The 22,011-nt window shown below is 38.4% G+C and overlaps 1 protein-coding gene across 3 annotated transcripts in view; it reads left to right on the top strand.

The window, feature by feature from the left end:
• Nucleotides 1-22,011, top strand: part of ADK (adenosine kinase) — a 374,447-nt gene that overhangs the window by 166,041 nt on the left and 186,395 nt on the right. For all 3 annotated transcript variants that reach the window (XM_080926022.1, XM_080926020.1, XM_080926021.1), the window contains exons 5-6: nt 2,763-2,935; nt 7,249-7,357. In XM_080926022.1, the coding sequence (XP_080782148.1) occupies nt 2,763-2,935; nt 7,249-7,357 (282 nt within the window). The remainder of the gene's footprint in view (nt 1-2,762; nt 2,936-7,248; nt 7,358-22,011) is intronic.

Below are 22,011 nucleotides of genomic sequence, written 5' to 3'. Positions count from 1 at the left end.
TTGGTGTTAAATGACATCTAATGATGCTTTTGATTGTTTTTTTGTTTTGTTTTCCTGGTGGTTAGGACTGTTGAGCATCTTCATGTGCTCATTGGCCATTTGGATAATTAGAGACACACCGGCTCAACACCATCGGCCATATTTCATTCAGGCTGTTTGTTTCATTGTGGTGTGGTAGAAATTTCTTAGTATTCTGGATATTAACCTCTCATCAGATACATAACTGCCCTTTTGCTTTATTGATCATTCCTTTTGCTGTTCAATAGGTCTCATCTGTTGTTGTCATAGTTATTTACTTTGGCTGTATTTGACTTGTTTTTTTGTTTGTTTGTTTTGTTTTGTTTGAATTCCTTAGGAAATATTGACAAATTCCATGCCTGGAAGCTTTCTGGTGATATTTTTATTCTCAAGCCTTTTCTTTTATAACATTTCTGTCTTCACAAGATGTCCTAGAGAACTGTCTATACCCATGAATCCTTTTTGTTTCGTTGTTGCTACTATTGTTTTGGGGCTTGTTGCTGAGCTGGAGTTTGAATGCTTTGTCCATATAAATGCCTAAGCTTTACCACTAAGCTCTATCCCTTAGTTCTGTAGACGGAAAGGTTTCCTTGTGGAATTCATGATCTCATCCTATTTCCCCAGACATACTCCATCTCCCCACTCCCTTGCCTCTCCCTCCCAAGTGCTAGAATTACTCAGATGGGTTGGTCTCTACACCTCTTCCATGGTTTGTACGTGAATATAGGTTTCTAGCCAACAGGTTCATCCAGTTTATTTGGCAAGTCTTCTGTAACATTATTTGATTTAAGCAAGATATGAATGAATAATTACATCTGCAGTGCTGATGTGCATCTTAAGGATAAAACTCTAAAAATAGTACTCTTTGTCATCAGGAGGTCCCTTTGCAGTTCTCTCTGTTCCTTTATCTGTAAATGTATTACTATACATTATACATTTATGTTTAGATAGATAGATAAACACACAGACAGATATTCACTATTTGTATACTTAACAAATATACTCAGTATTTCAAAATATATGTTGTTTGTTTTATTTATTTTTATTTATAGCTTATTGGAATTTTATTTATATGAGTATTTTGTCTTCATGTGTGTCTGCACTACAAGCATGTAATACCCATGGAGGTGAAAAGAAGGTATTGAAACATTGGATCTAAAATCATAGACAGCTGTGAGCTATAACATGTGTGTTGACAATTGAACCTGGGTCCACAGCAATCTCCTCAGCCTCCTGTGTTGATACTTTTTTTTAGCTTATATACAGAGTATTTTTAACAACTTTATTTGAAAAAAAAAATAGTCTCTTTAGAATCACTAACAGAGTATGAGAAGCCTCAGGGACAAGAGCTACTTTAAAAGAGTTCAAATCAATGAAAATCATGCATATTAAAAGAAATCTATTATGAATCATTTACAAAAAGAATACTAAAGTTTATAAGAATCACTTTTATGACATGAGGTATTTGTAGTTAGAATTTTAACATGTCAATCTTTACAGATTTCAATGTGTGTACATGCATATAATACCTTTTGCAGCAAATATCCCCCAGTTCCTTTCATTGCCCCCTACCACTTTTTACTCATACTTCATGTGCCTTCTGTCTGCACACGTGTAGGTGTAGGACCAGCCTCTCATGCTCTTTCTTTGAGCATCCCCAAAGAAAGCTGACTTCTCCACTCCAGCAGTAATCAATTTCAATTGCCAGTGGCTCTTCCGATAGTGGGGCTGCTCAAGCCCCTCACTTACCAGTACTGTGATTTTGGCAGTGTCGACCTCCTCATAGGTCTCACCCCCCCAGCATTAGCCGTAGCAAGTGTGTGCAACAGCCCTGTCAGATGGAAATACTGCTCCACTGCAGATAACACATTGCCTGCTTTTTCTGGACATTCCCTGAGCTGTGGGATATAAAATCTTCTTTTTAAGATGGATGTGCATTCCAAAGTATCTTATTCTCTGCCCCATGACTTAATTAAATCCACCCTCTGTTTGAGCACTTTTTTTTTTTAAAGACAGTCTCCTCATAGAACCTAAGCAGTTTGCAAGCTTAAACATTTAACTGGAGGTTCTCCTGCTTCCATCTCCAGGTGTTAGAGTTTCAGGCATGCATCTCCATGCTCAGGCACTATTTTAAATGGTAATTAAGCATCAGCATGTTTTAGCATAATTTATAAATTATTTCAAGAAGTATAAAAGTATTGATTACCACAGCTTTAAAATGCTGCTTATTTTGTCTTGGACACAATGCTCAGCTTTGCGTAGACACTGACTTACGTTATTTCAGTTAATCTGCACCTATTCTATGAAGTACGTGTTTTATCATTTCTCCATTTTTATATTAGAAAAGTAAGCTGTAGAAAGGCTAAGGTGATGCCAAGATGGCAGCTCACATCTGTAATCCCATAAGATGCGGAGACAAGAACACCAGCTGTGAGGTTTGGTTTAGCCTGTGTCCTAAAGTACAAGGCTCTTAACCTTGATAGCCCTATAAATAGCCAGCTTTCGATTTAAAGTCCCTATAACTTTAGCTTCTGAGTTCTAAAGGTCCACTCTGCATCCGTCCCTCGTGTAGTGGATAGAGTAAGACCCGTATGGCTGTTTTGTCAAGTTTGTTGTTCTAAGCAGTTGAGTACCATTTGTGTTGTCATTACAAAGCATGCCTGTCATGGCAGCATCCCTGACAGAGTCCTGAATTATCCATTGTGTTTCTGACCCATCCAGTCATTTATGCTCCTGTTTTTCAGTGGATGATTCAGGAGCCGCACAAAGCAGCAACCTTCTTTGGATGCATCGGGATAGATAAGTTTGGGGAGATCCTGAAGCGTAAAGCTGCCGACGCACATGTGGATGCTCATTACTACGAGCAGAACGAGCAGCCAACTGGAACGTGCGCTGCGTGCATCACTGGTGGCAACAGGTGAGTCATTACCAACCTGGATCGCCCTCCCCACAGCTGTGGGGACACCGAGGAAACCTGAATTACAAACAATTTGAACTTCACTTTAGTAACTGTTTTTAATGTTCAATAAGCCCTTCTTCCTTGTGTCATTTTTTTTTACCTTGTGTTTAATTAACTTGTACTATTTAAGAATTTCATCCATGTATGTAGTGTTTTATACAGGCCACTTCAGGCCAACTTCCTTTTTTTTTGTTGTTTTTGTTTCTTAGCAAGATTTTGGTTATTTATTCATATATCATGATGTTGTGTTTGTGTGGTGTATGTGCGAGCTGTTGCACACTTGTGGAGGCCAGTAGACAGCTTTGTGAAGCTGTCTCTCCTACTACCTTTATTATGGCTTCCTAAGGTCAGAGTCCTGTGATGAGATTCCCGCCTTCAGGCAGGCTCCTTTTTAAGTTTGTTTTTTGTTAGACCTACTTTTGAATTCATGAGGTATATCTCAGCGAAAGCTTGAGATTATCTTATCTAGTCTCTACCTTGAATAATTAAGCTTAGTAAAAGAAAACGTGTTCAGGATTTTACATCTTGTAATTTGCTGAACTTGTATCAGAAGAGAAAGAATGATCTTGTCAGCATAACCTGATCACAGAATATGAGAATCTGCTTATATAAGCGTGAGTGCCACAGAGTTTCCACCGCTGTTAAACAACACCAGTCTTGTAACACAGCGCTCAGTCAGCAACCAAGCCAAGTGCCTTGGCTCATGCCTGTAGAATTGCAGCATGTAAGAGTCAGACACGGGAGAACCACAGGCTAGAGATCCAGGAGATACATCAAAACTTGCATGTGGAGATGAGAGTGTGTACACACACACACACACACACACACACACACACACACACACCTTTTTTAAATTACATTTCAGAAGTCCCTTTATTGTTCAAATAACAAAGTGGCATCCCATTGCAGTAATAGTACACCCCCCCTCCCCCACTTCCCCCCCCCCCCCCGGTATAATAGAGGGTCCTTGGTACTACTGTTCTTGAAATCAAAAGAAAGCAAAAGATGCTGAGAAAAAAGAGATAGGGTCAAACAGCCAGAGCAGGTCACAGATCTGCAGAATGACTAAGTATGGCATTTTCGCAGTCAGATATGCTATGTTAAAATGAGTCAGAGAGTCCCCAGTGCTATTTGCCAGATGGGAGATTGTCCTCCGACGCTTCCAGGCAGACCTGGAAAGAACTAAAATGACTAGTTCTTTATCTTGCAGTGAACTTCTTTCAGACCTTTTCCATTGGGTGTGGAGCAGAAAAATCCAAACATGCCCCGAACAGTGCCCCTAGTGGGGAAGCATGGACCGCAGAGCAGAAAAATCTGCAGAGCCGGCAGCTGGTGCTCTTAGTCCCAGCACTCCTGCCTACCATGGTTACTCAACAGAAAGTTGAGTAAGTTATAATCTCTATCTCTCTCAGTCTCTGTCTCTCTCAGGGCCTTCCATGAATTGGTTTTACTTACTGCTATGTAGGTGTGCATTATTCCCACAGAGTACACACACTTTTCTAACATTATCGGAACCATACGTGGGGGAGCGGGAAGCCTCCCTTCTCCTTTGCATGGGCAAAAGAAATCCACCGTTTTTGTTACCGTTTTATTAGAATCCTCAGAAATTACATACTTTAAATTTTAATCCACTCCAATATTTGCATTCTTTGTAGTTGCTTTACTTTGTTTGGTTTTTTGAAGATGGGGTCTGCAGTTGCGGTCCTGGCTAGCCTGGAATTTACTATAAAGATCAAACCAACATCAAACTTGCGCCTGTCTTTATACTTCTGCCTCCCACAGTGTCCCGATTATCGGTGTACCATGCCCAGCTGGGTCCTCCACACATACAAATATGTAATTTGTCCTTCATTCTTTGTACTGTTTTTCTGTCCTGACCCATCCCTCTGGTGGTAAGATTGTTCAGTTTAACTTAAAATAGAGTCAGTTGGTAAGAAAACCTCAACTGAGAAACTGCCTCCTTCAGATTACCCTATAGGCCTGCCCATGGTACATTTTCTTGATTAATGATTAATATGAGAGGACCCAGCCCACAGCGGGCAGTGCCACCCTGAGCAAGTGGTCCTAAGTTGTACAGAAAGCTAGCCTTCAGAAGCAATCTCGTAAGCAGCGTTCCTCCATGGCCTCCGCTTCAGTTCCTGCCTCCAGGTTCCTGCCCTGACTCCCTCAGTGATGGAGTGTGACCTGGAAGTATAAGGCACACGTTTTTTCTTGGTTATGGTGTTTATCATAGCAAATAGAAAGTTAGGACAATTCCCTTTCTCACCTTCTTTATTTTGGCTTCCAGCTTGCCTTCAGCAAAAACACAGTAGGACCTGACATGATTCTGGGTGCTGAGGACCAGTGTGGACAATAGCTATAAAATAGCATCAAAGTTTTGAGGATAGTTAGGGGACCAGTAATTTTTATATCTTTCCTTTAATGTGGTCTCTTGTTAGTGGTGGTGGTGGTGGTGGTGTGTGTGTGTGTGTGTGTGTGTGTGTGTGTGTGCGCGCACGTGAGTGAGTGAGTGAGTGAGTGAGAGAGAGAGAGAGAGAGAGAGAGAGAGAGAGAGAGAGAGAAGAGATTCGTTAGAGGAACTTGATAGTTTTCACTTCTCCATTCATTATTCAAACCTGGGTCTCTTTGCCCCTTGCAGCTTTCCTAAAAGAACTTTTACTCTTCAAGTGAGATTTTTTCCCCCATTAATAATAAAAGGGTTGTTTTCCTTCTGACATCACAAAGGCTAGAATAAAATTGTTAAATATATACTAAATTATATACTATAATTATATACTAAATCATTATATACTAATTATATACTAATCATTATATACTAAATTGCTATTTGGACAATTATTCGGTTTTACAGATGTCAAAAACTCAATTTGCCCACTGGTATTGTAGCCGTGGTAACCTGTGCTTTTCAGATGGCGTTGGGGCTGTGGATGTAGGACAGTTGGTAGAACACCGACCTGGAATCCACAGTACCGTCCGTCCTCTGTACCTAGCACCCCATAAACATGATGTGGTGACCTAAGTCTGTGATCCTAGCACCCTGCCCAGCAGGGAGGAGTAGGATGAGAAGTTCTAGTCTGGATTTTTAAAAAAACATGTAAGAATTTTGGGGGGTGGGGCAAGACACTTTATATATAAATGCTGGAATATGGCAGAGTTGGTAGATTTTTCCTTTTTGCTTCTGATCATTAAAACTTAGAACTCAAATACAGTTTTGCGATTAAAATGGAAGTTAGCAGGAATGTGTTTTAATGAAAAATTCCCATATCACTATTAGGTTGGTTATAAATTAGGAGTGGGTTTGATACCTGACATCAAACAAAAGCAATAGAACTGTTTTTCTTTCTTTCTTTTAATATTTGGGTTCAAATGATTCCTACTTAAGTGTATTATTAAGGTTTCGCATAGTTTCTTATTTTTATTTCAATATAAAACAGATTCCATATTCAGTAAATAAATCAAGATAAATGGAAAATTGTTTTGGAAGAGAAACTTTTCACTTAAATGAAGGAAATGTCCCAATGTCTCAAATGATGAGGTCATTTTTCTATAGAGCATAATTCTTACTGTTTTTAATTTGTAGTTATAGAGAAAAATGCTAAATAATTTTATAAACCAGATCTGAATGAATAAAGGTTTATATTAATGTGAAATGTAAATAATTTTACTTAACTGTATTGAATTGTTGGGTTAGAATTTTAGGCAATTTCAGTGACCAGATTGTAAACCTAGAAAACTAGTTAAATTTTCCAGCTATAAAATAACTCTGCCCAGGAGTTTTCAGCTGCAAAACCTTGTTCTAATTGATTCCAGTTTTTTTAATGTAATAGTTTCAAATGTATTCTTCACAAAAATATGATCTGGGTTTATATGTGTATTTTATGAAATTAATCCCATATTGGGCTCTTAAGAGCATTTAATTAGTCAATTATAGTTCACTGGTCATATATTTATAAAGATTTTTCTAACATAAAAATGAAATTTTGGTTTGTGTAGATTTCCTATTTCATCATGACCTAGTCTCCTATTTATTAACTGCATTTTGAACTGTATTAATATATTAAGAGTAAACCTTATTTCAGGGTTAAGAAATTCATTTGCCAGCCTTATAATTTGAGGTAATACTGGTTACCATGTTTCTTCTCTTAAGGGCATCAAGCACATCCTCTTCTTCACCATCAGCTCTTGAAGACTTTGTTCCTTTCTGTATAAAACACCTGATAAGGTTTTCCACTTTCATGAGTAACGTGCATTTCCTCTTCCTTGGGTTTTAGGTCCCTTGTTGCTAACCTTGCTGCCGCCAATTGTTATAAGAAAGAAAAACACCTTGATCTGGACAGGAACTGGATGCTGGTGGAAAAAGCCAGAGTTTACTACATAGCTGTAAGTGCCAGCTCGCAGCTGTAGTTCATGCTAACATGATAGACTATAGTTGTTGCCAATGTATGTTAATTTTCTAAAGTCCTCTATGTAACCGTCACGTACCTTTCTCGAACATATGCTTGATTCGTTATTATAATTAGGTAGCAGAAACAGTATTTATGGGCATGAATCTGTGTTACCACCTTCAAGTCTACTGCTTTAGAAATATTATAAATAACTGCGCAATTGCACAGAATTTTGTGCTGTTATATCCCTTTCATAAGGTCTTTTGAAATAGTTCTCCAAACATATTTTCAGTAATTTATTATAAATGATATGAGCATTGTGGGAAGCAGTGGTAATGGAAGCATGCACTGCTAGCAGTTTGAGCTTATTTGCTTAGAAAGAATCATAATTGCTATTTATTCCATAGTAATTAGCATGACACTTTTTAGTTTAATATTTCAGAAGCATTGATTGTGACAAATCTCTTAACTCTGGAATAGGGCAGCATGTAATTTGAGTTAAGTTCTCTGACAGAAGAATAATTGGTTAAGAACTAATTTTCTAATGTTGGAAGTACACTAAAAGCTAAAACTTCCCTTGAATTAATCGACCCATGATTACCTAGTGGTAATGTGAGTTAAGATTGCTGCTCACAAGGGAGAATAACCTGTTCCTTGGTGGTAGGGTCTCATGTCATACACAGTTTGCAAGAACAGCTGCTGACATTCTACTGACTGAGCTGTCTGGAGCAGCTGGGAAGGCGTGTTTAAAATCGGTTGTCTTGTAAATATGTGTGTGTCGAAGATTTAATTATTTATCTCAGTCTAGTGTCATTGTCCCCTACAGCACGTTCATGTGCATTGCTGCAGATTTTACAGTATGCCATTTAAATGCCTACATGGGGTTATAGAACAGGACGTCATACTACATCTTTTGCCAGTATGTGAGAAAACCACTGCCAGAGTTCAAGACTTTCTGTCATTATTTCGTTTTAGTCCCTTTATTTAAACGATTCACTTTTTCTTTAGGGCCTGTTTTTGTATGTTTTTGCAGTTTTTATTTGTTTGAGGCAGGATCTTACTATGGAGCCGAGGTGAAAGCAAACTACAGTTCAAGTAGAACCTACACCTACTTGGCAGCGTAGTGATTTGATAAGTGTGTGAGTGTAGTGGAAGCGTTATTCACTGGTCTGGATCTAGCTCACTTTTAGTGAGTGGTGGACTGTTGCACAAATACTGAAGACCCAGCTTGCAAACAACTCATTACTGTTTTGTTTTATTTTGTTTTAATCAATATAAATGTGTGTCTTAGTGTTACTCTAAGTTTGCGAGTCGTTTGCATTGCCAGATAGACCTTTCTGCTCACATATGTATTTCAGAAAAGAGAATATTTATTCATCTATCTTTCTACTATCTATCTATCTATCTATCTATCTATCTATCTATCTATCTATCTATCTATCTATCTATCTATCATCTCTCTTCTCTTCCCTCCCTCCTCTCTTACTTGCTTTTCGTGCATTCTGACCTTCTGAACCAAGATGGTGGGGGGGTATGTATTCAGTATATAGTGTGGATTTTCCCTGAACTCAGTGTGAACTCTAGCTTCGGTCTCCTAAGGATTGGGATTGCATCTGGGAGCCGCAATGCCCGCCTCCCTGTTTGGATCTTATGTAGCCCTCTAGCTTTCCGTGTAGCTGAGGGCTGCCCTTGCCCTGCTTCTCTTTCTGCTTCTATAGCGGAGATTGTGTGTGTGTGTGTGTGTGTGTGTGTGTGTGTGTGTGTGTGTGTGTGTGTGTGTGCCACGCCCAGTTTGCAATTCTTTATATACCCATGATGCTGTACTTTTAAGTGACCATTCAGTAGACAGTTAAAAATGTGGAACTGATTACCCATTTAAACATGTGCTATGCATGCATGGCCTTCCATGGAGACCAGAAAAGATCTTGGGATCCAGGAGAGCTAGAATACACAAGGCCCTGAACCATGGGGTGTGGCACTGAGACTAGCAAACACTCATCTCCCGAGCCAGCTCTTCTTCAGCTCGCTGGCTTGGTTTCAATTTTTGGCGTCGTGGGATACCTTTTCTTCTTTCTCAGTCTTGACTTACTTACATTTAAAGCATGTACCTTGTGAAAAGCAGATAATTGGGTCCAACTGGACACTGTCTACCTTTGAGTTGGAACCAATATACCATTTCTCTCGAATGTGAATATTAATGTCATTGAGTTTAAGGTTTTCTTTCTATTTATCTTGTTATTCTTTATTCTTCATTCCTATTCTTTTATGGTAACTTAGTATTTTTATCTCCACAGTGTTCCGTCTCTTTCTTACTGCTTCTTTCTCTCCCCGTTTAGAGTTTAATAACTCATGTCATTCACTCACCAGACTTTGTTTTCAAATGATATGGTATGGCTCTCACAGCATGAGAACCTTGAGGTACTGTATTTCCCTTTTGTCCCATCTAGTCTTTCTGTAGCCACAGTTATATTCTAATTCTGTGGTGATTTTAATTGTTTTGTTTGTAAATAGGTTTTTTATTATGTAATCCACAAAATATACAATGCAATCTTACTTATATATTTACAAATAATATACTATTTGTATAATTATAATATAATTGTTATTTTTAAAATAATCAAATAATGAGAACTAAACCGTATATTTTTCATAAAATTGCCATTCCAGTGTCCTTTGTTTCCTTTTTTAGTGTCAGGTTTCCATCCAGCATGATTCCCTCCTGCCTGAGTGCACGTTCCCGAACAGTTCTTGTATTCGGATGTATGAGTCATAAATGCTTTTAGCTTTTAAGTTTGAAAACATCTTTGTTTTATCCTTAGATGTGGGCAGTATTTTTGCCACACTTTTTTTGCCCTGCCAATTTCATTTTCCTTTCATTCTGTGAACACCATTGCCCACTCCCTTCTTCCTTGAATTATTCTTGATGAGACAGCTGTCATCCTTGGCTTTGGTTACCCCATATGAAACATGTCCTACCTCCCTTATTCCCCTTTCTCTTGATATTTTCTCATTTATTACTGGTTTGACTAGTCTTGTGATGATATCTTAGTATATCTTTTGTGTGTGTTGGCTTGAAATTTGCTTAAGGTCCGTGAGCTGCAGCATTAGAATTTGTATCATCTGGGGTTTTTCGGCCATTGGTTGTCATTTTCTTTTCTGCCTTCGCACCATGAGTCAGTGTCTCCTGTTTTTTACTCCTGTTCCTTGTTTCTTTGAATGTTTTTCTCTTTGTCTATCACATTAGCTCCTTTGTTGTGTGGCACCTCCCTGCTCACTAACATTTTCTCTTGGAGTATCTAACCGCTCGTGAATTCATCTAATGTATCTTAAATCTCAGCGTTGATTTTATTTCTGAAAACTGAGTGAAGACATAATTATGGCTTGCTTCTGCCTAACTTTTAGAATATATAAAGCAGTAGGACATGAACCCTTTGGGGTTGATTATCAGATATTTACTGTGCAGCTTGTAACAGTAGCAAAATTACAGTTGCAAAATAGCAACAAAGATAATTTTTTATAGAGGGGCGTCATCACAGCATGAGAAACTGTATTAATAGGAACACAGCCATAGGAAGGTTGAAAGCCACTGATATAAAGTATAGTTAAATAACTCCTACGACATTCTCTGTTAACTTCAGGGCACTTTGGGTGCTTTATACATCCTTATGAGGGGTTATGTTTCTGTGTGGCACAGTTTTGTACTGATTGTTACCTAGCTGTGGTGTCATTGTAAATCTCAAGGTTTATTCTGGGAAACAGTTATTTGTAACGGGTCTTATGCTTTACCGTCTTGTCCTTATGATTTTTTTTTAGGTCTATCTAGAATAGTACATATTTATGACTTTGGTTCTTCACCAGGAGCAATTTTCTCTCTTGGGGACATTCGATAACATCTTAAGGCAGCTTTTTGTATTATGATGACCAGGTTGTTCCTATAGGACAAGGGAGTTTACTTGTGGGGCTGGTGAGATGGCTTGGCAATTAAGATCACTGGCTGCTCTGCCAGAGGTCCTGAGTTCAATTCCCAGCAGCCACATTGCTCACAACCGTCTATATTTGTAGTTCCAAGGTATCAGGTACCCTCTTTTTGTATGCATACATACAAGGAGATGAAACACCCAAATATATATTTTTTAAAAGAAAAATTGTAGCACTAGGGATGTAGCTGATTGCTAGATCCCATTGCTATACATATATAAAGATGTACTTCAACCACCAGAACATGTAAACAATCCTCCACAAAGGTATGCTTTTTTTCTTTTTCTTATAAAGGACAACACCTAACTGGGGCTGGCTTAGAGGTTCAGAGGTTCGGTCCATTATCATCAAAGAACTTGGCAGCATCCAGGCAGGCATGGTACAGGAGGAGCTGAGAGTTCTACATCTTCATCTGAAGGCAGAACACTGTCTTCCAGGGAGCTAGGATGAGGGTCTTAAAGCCCGTACCTACTCCAGCAAGGGTACACCTACTCCAATAGGGCCATACCTTCTTTTCTTTGTGTTCAATTGGGTATTTTATTTATTTACATTTCAAATGTTATACCCTTTGCCGGTTTCCCCTCTGTAAACCTTTCCCACTCCCCCTTATCCTGCTTAAATGAGGGTGCTCCCACAACCACTCACCCACTCCTGCCTCACTGCCCTAATATTCCTCTAAACTGGGGCATCAAGCCTTCACAGGACCAAGGGCTTCCTTTGATGCCAGATAAGGCTCCTTCAGCCCTTCCAGTCCTTCCCCTAACTCCTCTATTGGGGTCCCTGTGATCAGTCTGATGGTTGGCTTCAAGCATCTGCATCTATATTGGTTGGGATCTGACAGAGCCTCTCAGGAGACAGTTGTATCAGGCTTCTGTCAGCAAACACTTCTTGGCATTAGCAATAGTGGGGCAGTCTCTGAATGGTCTCTACTCCAGCCTTTGCCCCTGTATTTATAGGAACAATTTTGGTTTAAAATTTTGGAGATGAGTAGGTGGCCCCATCCTTGCCTAATCTCTGGATATGCTCTAGACAAGTTCTCCCTCCCCTTTGTGGGGTATTTCAGCTAATGTCATCCCTGTGGGATCCTGGGTTGCTCTTGCTTTCCTGGCATCTGGGACTTTCTGGTTGCTACCCCCAGCTTCCCATCCCCCATTGCTACACACCTCTGTTCAATTTCTTGAGCCTCTGTACATCTCCTCCATCTCCTCCCACACCTGAATCTGCCCATTTTCCCCTCCCCCTCCTTTCTTTCTCCCAAGTCCTACCCACCTTCTACTTCCCTTGATTATTTTGTTCTCCCTTCTAAGGTGTCCTTTATAGTTCTAAATTTTCTATGGAGCTTCTGATGCCTCTCTGATACTCTTGTCATCTATACCTTCTGGGTTCTCAGACTAGCAGCTGTTTTTTCTCTGGATGGAGATTGTGGTTGACGGTGTTTTCTGCTTTGTCTTGGTAGTACTGGTAGTAGCAGTGTTCCAGACATGCCTTGTCTACTGATTCTGCCGTCTCCTTGTTTTGTTGTCATTCTTTCAGCAGAGATCCTACATTGGTCCTGTCCCTCCCTTTGTGATTCGCTTTTCCTGCAAGATTTCCTAGATATTTTTCCCTTTGAGTTTGACCTGTTAATAACTGAACCGCGCACCATCTCCATGATCTTTCTGTACTGACTTCTCCTGGAGTATGGTCTTCATCTCCAGCTGCAGATTTATATTCGGTTGACTCTTCCCTTTTCATTATCTCTAGGCTATTTTTCTTTTTCTTTCTCCTGTGAGAGTGTCATTAAAATATAAAACCACCCTTGATAAATATATTAGACGAGGTCTTCTGTTGGAAACAACTGAAAACATGTGATAAGAGAATAGCCTTTGGTTGATGCTGAGGCTGTTTCTCTCTCTGCAGTTCTACCAAAATATCCTAGATCCTCTAAAAATTCCCTTATAATTTTAAAATAAATCTGAAGATCCCTTCACTAAGATTATTGCGCATGTATGCATAATTACTAATGTAATGTTTTTATTGCTTTAATTCCATTGTCAGTACAGTATGATTTCATTGAGAAATCTATGCATTATTTTTAATCAGATTTCTTTCTGAAGAAGTTTGCAAGTTTAAAATACACTGCAAAGAAATACTCGGAGGACTGGAGAGGTAGCTTAATGCTTAAAGACACTTGCTCATATACCGGACACCTACATGGCTGCTCACGACCCTCTTCCCCTCTAGCTCCCTGGCATCTGCTGTCTCCAGAAGCATCGCATCCCTGTGGTGCCCACTTGCACATTCAGACAGCACACTCACAGATACGCAGAAAATCAAACTCTGTAAGAAAAATCACATTCTCAGAACTCACACTTAACTTTTTTTTTTTTTTGTGGGGAGGGTTTTATAGTTTAGGGACAAACAGGTATAGTGGTGGCTATTTATAAATCAGTCACTCAAAGGCGGAGACAGGAGAGTCACAAGTTCGAGACTAGACTGGTGACACGCTGACATCCTGTAATTAAATAGGTTGGTTTTTGTTTGGCTTGTATTTAAGGAGCGTCTTTTATATTAGAAATTTACAGTAGCTGGAGATACAGCAGTTGGTAGAGTGCTTATCTCCCAGTGCACATGTGGCTGTGCTCACTCACAGGAGTATCAGAAGTTCAAAGTCATCTTTGACTGCATGCATGGTTAAGTTCGAGGCCGTCCTAGAATACAGGAGGCTGGGTCCATAATTTGGTCTGCCTACATTGGATAAAAAGTTAGAGGGTGTATGTAATGAAATGGACAGTTGCTGTTTTTAAGGCCTTTTCACTTTGCAGTGTGTTCTGAAATGTATTTAAACTGATGAATGATTATAAAAGCAGCCATCCTCCTGATTGTATTCCAGCTTAAAGTTTGTTACCCAGAGTTCTTTCTGTTAAGAAGGGGCAGTAGCTATGAAAGCAGTCGGATCTATCCTGACATAATTCAGAGAAACTGAGAAGTGTAGAGATAAATTTGACATAAATTGTACTTACTGTAGATTGAGATTTGCTTCCCTTCTCTTCAAAATCTAGCAAAGCTTTATTAATTTATAGATTTTTATTTCAATTTATTGCTTTAACCTTGTTAGACCGTAAAAAAAGTTTTTAATACCGTCTTTCGAAAACTATACTCATAATAATATACTTAGGCAGAAAAGGTGAACTAATGGATCTTTTTTAAAACTTAAGATATTCTGTGAAAGGTAATTGATTAAATAATAGGTCATACTTGTATAAAACACTTAAATAGAATTCAAAGTGCTTCTTGAAATTTAGTAATTAATCTTTGCAATATTCTTCTGAGATTGTTAAAGAGGTGGGACAGTTGAACTACACTTGATCTTTTATCTAAAATATCAGTTTTTGAACTTTTAATGTGTTAAAATTTCTATTGTCTTAGTCAAATAGTTGTTTACTGTATAGATTTATTCCCTATTTTTAACTCTATTTTTTTTTCCACAAATGACCTATTCTGGACTGCTTTTTTACTTTTTTAGGGCCTAACTGATCATACTGAGTCTTTATCTGAAAATGGCCTTGCAAGTAACCTTAAGGTACACTACATTTAAAAAGTTAGAGTAGTAGCTCAGGCATAAAGGTGTATGCCCGTAATCCTTGGCCTCAGGAGTCTGAGGGGTTAGGGTTCATTTTTTTTGTCAACTTGACACAGATAGAATGATCTAGCAAGAGGGAATTTCTTCTAGTAGATTTGCCTGAGGGTAAGTCTGTAGAACAGTTTCGATTGATGATTGATTTATGAGGGCTCATCCTACTGTGGGCAACTCCAACCTTGAGCAGGGGTCCTGGGTTGTATAAGGGGGGGCAGGCTGAGTGAGCAGTAGATAGCAAGACTGGTTAGCAGCATTCCCCATTGTCTCTGCTTTAGTTTCCTACCTCTAGGCTTCTACCCTCCTGGGTTCCTACCATGAGTTCTCTCTGTAAGGGATGGTGATGTGGAAGTGTAAGACAAATACACCTTTCCATCCTCCCCAGGCTGCTTTTGCTCATGTTCTTAGGAATAGAAACCAAACCAAGACAAAAGATCACATGAACTCAGGGTGTCAAGAGGGTGGCCTGGGCAGTGTAGTATGACAGTGCCCCAAATAAGAAGTAAGTAGGTGAATGAAACGCTGGGATTACAAAGATGGGGTTGGTGGTTTGACTAGAGCTTTTCACGTTAGTGCATATATAACACAGTTCAAATGCATCTCTGCCATCCAAGGATGTAGAGTTTTATGTGCCAGATTGTTATCTCTTTAAGTAATGGCCCAAACAGTAGTAAAGTGTAAAATGAATGTAACAGTTGATAATGTGAAGAGGTTATCTCTCTCTCTCTCTCTCTCTCTCTCTCTCTCTCTCTCTCTCTCTCTCTCTCTCTCTCTCTCTCTCTCCACACACACACACACACACACACACACACACCTTTGAGACAAGGTCTTATTTGTAGCCCAGGCTCCCATCCATCCTGCAGCTGTTCTGTCTCAACCTCTCCAATGCTGGGATTATAGGCATATGCCACCAGATTCAGGTATCATTTTTTAATTGTCATAGTCTCGTTTCTTTTTTAAGATTTATTTCTTTTATGTGAGTACACTGTAGCTGTCTTCAAATGCACCAGAAGAGGGCATCAGATTCTATTACAGATGTTGTGAGGCACCATGTGGTTGCTGCGAATTGAACTCTGGACCTTTGGAAGAACAGCCAGTTCTCTTAACCACTGAGCCATCTCTCCAATTCCTTAGTCTCTTGAGAATGTTTTCAGCAAGTTAAATTCTTTTTCCCCCTGAGGATGGCCTTAAGCTTTAGGTCCTCCTGCCTCTACCTCCCATCTGCTGGGATTGTAAGCTTATACCACCATGACCAGTTTATGACAGGCTGAGAACCAAACTAAAGGCTTCATGAATACATTGGAAATCTCTCTACCAACTGAGATACAGCCACAGCCTCCCAGTCAGCTAAATCCCTTCCATGTAATTTTCTTTCAGAAATACCTGGTGATCTCTTTAATAGATAAAGATTTTCAAGTTAGATAAAGTTTTCATACTACCACAAAGGAAAGGAAATCTTTGCTAATATCAGTGTCAATATTCAGTTAACAGAGTAATCTTTTTACCCATTTAAAAGAAATGAGGTAGTCTTGTTTGTAAAAGCATAGGCCCTAAAGATAAGTCGGAACCTTTGGATTTGTTGGCTTATTGCAATATAATGAAAGTTTAGAATTTTATGTGAGATTGGAAATCATGCTTATCCTAGTCTCATAGGTAAAAAAAATAAGCATATGTGTAATATAGCGCCTCAAATTAATTAGTAAACCATCTACTCAAGTATTTTTGCTAATACTTACTTTCAGTATTATAGAGCAGCAAGCAATAGCTGGAGAAAATTAACTTTACTGAATATAATAAAAATGAACAAGAGAGAAAATATGGAAACATTATGGTAATAGTGTATATTTTATTGGGTATTTGTTTGTCTTTGAAAAAAAATATAAATTGAACAAAAAAAAATAGCCCTGAATATTGGCAGGTTGTATCCCACCATATTTGCTGATCATATTATAAAATTTTTATAGTTCAGTATGATTTAATCAATAATTTGCGTGTCTCTGTCCACCAGACAAATGGGATTGAATCAGTTTCAACAGCTTTATTTTGGTATCTCTGTGCCACTGTGCCCACCATTTAATATACACCATTCAATGGATGTTCCTGTATTTCTAGAATTCTGCAGCCATCACCATAATCTAATTGTAGGACATTTATATCATCACTAAAAGACATCTAGTGTCCATTAGCAATGCCCCTGGATGTCATCTTCTGCTCACTTGCTTCTCTCATAACAGACAAGTGTCAGACAACTAGAATGCTTTTCTTTGTTTGTTGGCAAATATAATGGGAGGAATATGTATGTTTTGGTCCTTTGTTCTTGTCTGTCTTTCTACTGCAGATCTTCAAGAAAAGATCCTTTGGTTTTTGTTCTAATTTATTTCTTCAGTGCATGCATGTTTTAGAGTTGGTTCTTAAAATACCAATTTTTTTTTTCTGATTTGTGTAAAAATGTGATAAATGAAGGTTTGCTTTTGGCTTTTGTTTGTTTTTGTTTTGTTTTGTTTTGGGGGAGTAGGATGGAACAGCCCTTTTCCTTCAGACCTTACCCTGAAAGACATGTTTTTATGTGTATTTATATACCCCATCAGTCATTCTCAGAACAGCTTGGGTTCTGCGTCTGTGTAGATAGGTAACTCTGAGTCCAGGCTCTTGAGTGCACCATGGTGTTTCATTGTTTGGCCAAAGTACTTACAGATCCTCAAAGCTCTAGACTTCTAAAACTTACCCATAATCTCCTTTTCACTAATATTGCTCTGCTGTCACTAAAGATATCAGAAAATTCAAATCACTGAAGATTTCTGAAAGACAGAAGGCGTCTCTCCCACCTTCTGCTCCTCTTGTCTTGGACAAGTGCTTCTGACAGTGTGGTCCACCCTTGAGAGGTCGTCTGTAACTCCACTTCTCCATCTGATTCCCAGATTACACTCTACCCTGCTTCCTCAGCAGCCTCTAAATGACTTCGTGTTTTAAAGCATTAACTTCTCCTTTAATTAATTCTGATGAATCTGGCCCGTCTTTAATGCTGTATCAGAATTGGCAATTAAATGTCAAGGAGACTAGCCCACCAATGTTTTCAGTTATCGTTCTCAGAATGACATACGTATAATGAAGTTAGTGAACACCCTAAGCCCTCATTTCAACCCTCGGATATGTTTTTCACATTTTCTGTGGTTTCTAGATTTAATGTGTCTTTAATTTGAAGTTGGTAATAAACTGAATATGGACTTTAAAATGTTCTACCTGTAAACATCAACTAGCATCACTATTTTCCCCAAAATATCAGATATTTTGACATGGTTGTGTAGCGGTTATCAACATTTTCTGAATTTGTAGTTATATTTCTAAAACTAATATGAGAGAGAATGTTTCCTTTGTTAAGTCAACCAAGATTTAGTTTTTGTAAAAATATATTAAAGTGTTGGATCAGACTCGACTGAAACAGCGTTGGTTGGTATAACAGTGAGCAGAGTCTTTAAAATCAAATGTGTGATTTATTTACTTTTTAAAAAGCATGTACATATTTCTACTCTCTGGATATAATCAGTGTCTTTTTAATGCTTAGTGCTTCTGCAGTTTTATCTGTCAAGGGTAGTGATTGTGACGTTTTGAAGGTACCCTCTAACCTTTTCCCTTCCTCAGATGAGCTGAATTGCAACTAGGTTGTAGTAAGTTTGTTACACATATGTAGACACTGGTGAGAATCAGTATGTCCACTGGCTTATTAGTTTCACAGATGCTCCCATAATACTTAGTGCACTCTTGGGTATATTAAATTATCATATCCTGACAGCAGTCCTGAAACATGCCAGTCTTATAAAGCCGTATTTCTGAGAGTCAAAGCCAGGCTTCAGTGAACCATAGCTGATATGCCATGTTAATTTCCATAACTATCATTACTGGGGGTGTCAGTATTTCCAAGACATGAAAAATCTTAATAAATCTACCCAGTTTTAAAAAATCACATTATGTTACCTTATCACAAGGTTTCCAATTACAAGGCCTGATTTTCTTCAGTCCCAATTGAATCATTTCACAAATAATGATAAGTATCTTTACTCCTATCATGGGTTATTAAATATTTACTTAAGTGTTCAATATACCAAAACACAATATTTTGAATGTTCTGATTTCTCAGTATGTACTATTCATGCTGTGAATGAAAACCTCTAACCATCTCATATAGCATATTTACATATACAAATGATTTTGCCTTAAGTAGAAAAGACACAGCTGACAGATACATAGGTTAATTTGCTTTCTTAAATTGCAGCAAACTGTTCTGTGATTCTTTTGTGTGTTTGGGGCTATGTTGTAGAGAAAGAAATCATCAAGCAACATTTTAAGGACATTGCTCTTTTGTATCTGATCCTTAATAAACTTCTAGACCTCAAATAGAACATTTCTTTGTAAATTCTTCCCTTCAAATTATTAATAATGGAAATGCATTTTTTAATCCCGTACCCCCTCCCCCAGCACAGCTTTTAGATTGTAGATAAACTTCCCAGCTCAGTAATTAACTGAGCTCAGTCATCGCACCCTGTATCATGTGATTTTTTTTTTCCAGTGGAATACATTATTAGAGCACTTACACAGCCAGTCTAGCTGCAGCAGCCCAGGCGGCAACAGCAGTGCCATTTTTCACAAAGAAAATGTTGAACAGGAGCCAAATGTTTGGTGGCAGTCTGTTGCTAGGAAATCAAGGTCCTGAGGCGATTAATGACAAAGCAAGCAATAACAAGAAGGCAGAATTACAGATTTAAAAGAGAAAAAAGTGGTTGGTGTTATAATTACCCAAAGAAATCCGCACTCATTAAATTGGCTGTTTTTATGATTGACTTTAATTGGAGGTTAGCTCAGATATTTAGCTCCTTTCCCACCCCTTTAAACACACACAGGCACATAATCTGTAGAACTGCAGACTTGTTTTTCTAAGCATTGAGAGGAGCTTGCCCTGTAATTTGATCCCCACTGACAGATGCATTTTCTATGCTGCCATTTTGAATTAACCTATTGTAGAACAATTTTCTTCAGCCCTGTTGAATAAAACATCCAGTCTGATTCCCTCCGATGGATTTGATAGAGTAGAAGAATGTACTTCGCGTTGAAGTAGATTGTTTGCGTGGACTCTACTGATTTTGAACTCTGCCAATAAGCACAATCATTTGTAATAAATTTTCAAAGAAATTTCTGGTGAAAAGGTAATGAGAGTCACCCTTTTATAATTTAGTGTTTTGTACCCCGCAACAAAATAATATTATTCTTGTAAGGCAGTGTTTTATTTCTAGTATGCTTCATGTGAGTTCTGGGGAAAAAATCCTTTCTATTTAATATTTTGGGAATGTAATATTATATTTGTATTCTCTAAAATGACCATTCGTCCTCCCCCACAAACAATATTTTAATATTAAGGGACAACATAATTAAAAGCACTTTATTTCAAGAAATAATTTTTATACATATTATGCTTAACCATGGTGATTTTTAGATTGGCATATTTCATTCTTTGTAAAATCATACTTGAAAGCCTTTATTGAAATTGTCTCACATTTGATAACACGCATTACTGAGAAAGCACCTAATCCGTTTTCCAGGTGTAGCAGCAGAGGAAGATTCAGAACTTATTTACTTATGAGAAGCCTGAAGAATAAAGTTCCACTGCTCTCCAGGCTTCCAATCCAACCCTGGAACAGAAGAGCCAAGCACATTCTGTCTGACAATGCACACGCTGCTAATCAGACGCCAGTGCCAAGCTGTCTGCTTTGTTAAATACTCAGCTTCCTAGAGGCAGGAAGACAGCTGCTATAAGGATGATGAAATTTGGTAGTTCAATCTATTTTTGCTACCCTTGGGCTACCAAGATACTGTTAATTCAGACCACCCCAATTGGTACACTTTAGGGAGTTTTTTAAAGAGTTTGTAATTAAAATGATAAAACATCATTATTACATTGAAGACCTTCTGTAAGTTTTACATTTGGCAGATACCTACTGAGATAACCCCAGCATGTAATTTACAATGATGTAATGGGTGTAATTGCATTGTGGGGGAAAAAAGGAGAAAGAGAGAGAACTATAGTAGGTGAGTGCATCTTTTAGATGAGTTTTGAGGTTTGCTTCTGTTTCATTTAAATCTACTTTTTCCCAAAATCGCCTGCCAATATTTGAATGTAGTAGCTGCAAACCTTAAGATACTCTGTGGGGGAGGGATGGGAGGAGATGTTTTTAAAATAGATATCAGCCTAGATACTGCCACCAGGGGGAGAAGCTAAAAACTTAAAAGTCCTCAGCTGATTGTGATACTGGCAGCGAGAAGATTATACCTCTTAGATGCACATAATTAATCACATCACCCAAATGATTCTGCCTTTGGGACATGATTCTGAAATTTTCTGTGAAGCTCATAAACTTAACACACTACTAAATGTAAATAAAACGACAACTGTGTAGGATGGTGATTTATGGAAAGGTCTGGGAGATAGGACGAGCAGGCAACACGAATGCTATTCCTTTTTCCTGTCAGTCTAGTTGAGGAACCGTCCTTCTGATACCGAGAGCTCTCCGTATGTGAAAACAAGCTGCCTTGATCGGAACATGTCTGTTAGGAACTAATGACCACAAAGTCTCAAGAACTGGGTCGCGTGGTGTCTAAGGTAGTTGTCTCCTTCTGTTGTCATTGTATGGTTTCATTTTTAATATTCCCTCTAAAAAGCAAATAACCTAATCCCAGATTTTTTTTTTAAAGGCAAAATTTGTGGGTTTTGCCTTGGATAAAGTAGCTGCAAAAACTAGTTGCTGGTGCTGGGATCCAACCCTGCTGCTGCCCAACAACATTGAAGTTCTTGTCATGGTCACTGAAGAACAGCCTGTCCTTCTGCCTGAGACTACACATGTATATATTAGAGACCCTATGGGCTAATTAGCTCTTTAAACAGTAATTTTGCTCAGTCTACCATATAAAGAGCATCTCCGAGTTTTAAGGTTTTGGGTTTTTTTTTTTTTTTTTTCTGTTGATTTGAGAGGAACGTAAAGTGACAAACAATGGCAGGCAGCTGTTGA

Source organism: Micromys minutus (assembly GCF_963924665.1).
Source record: "Micromys minutus genome assembly, chromosome: 12".
Classification (NCBI taxonomy): Eukaryota; Metazoa; Chordata; class Mammalia; order Rodentia; family Muridae; genus Micromys; species Micromys minutus.
This window is presented reverse-complemented; position numbering and strand designations above follow the sequence as displayed.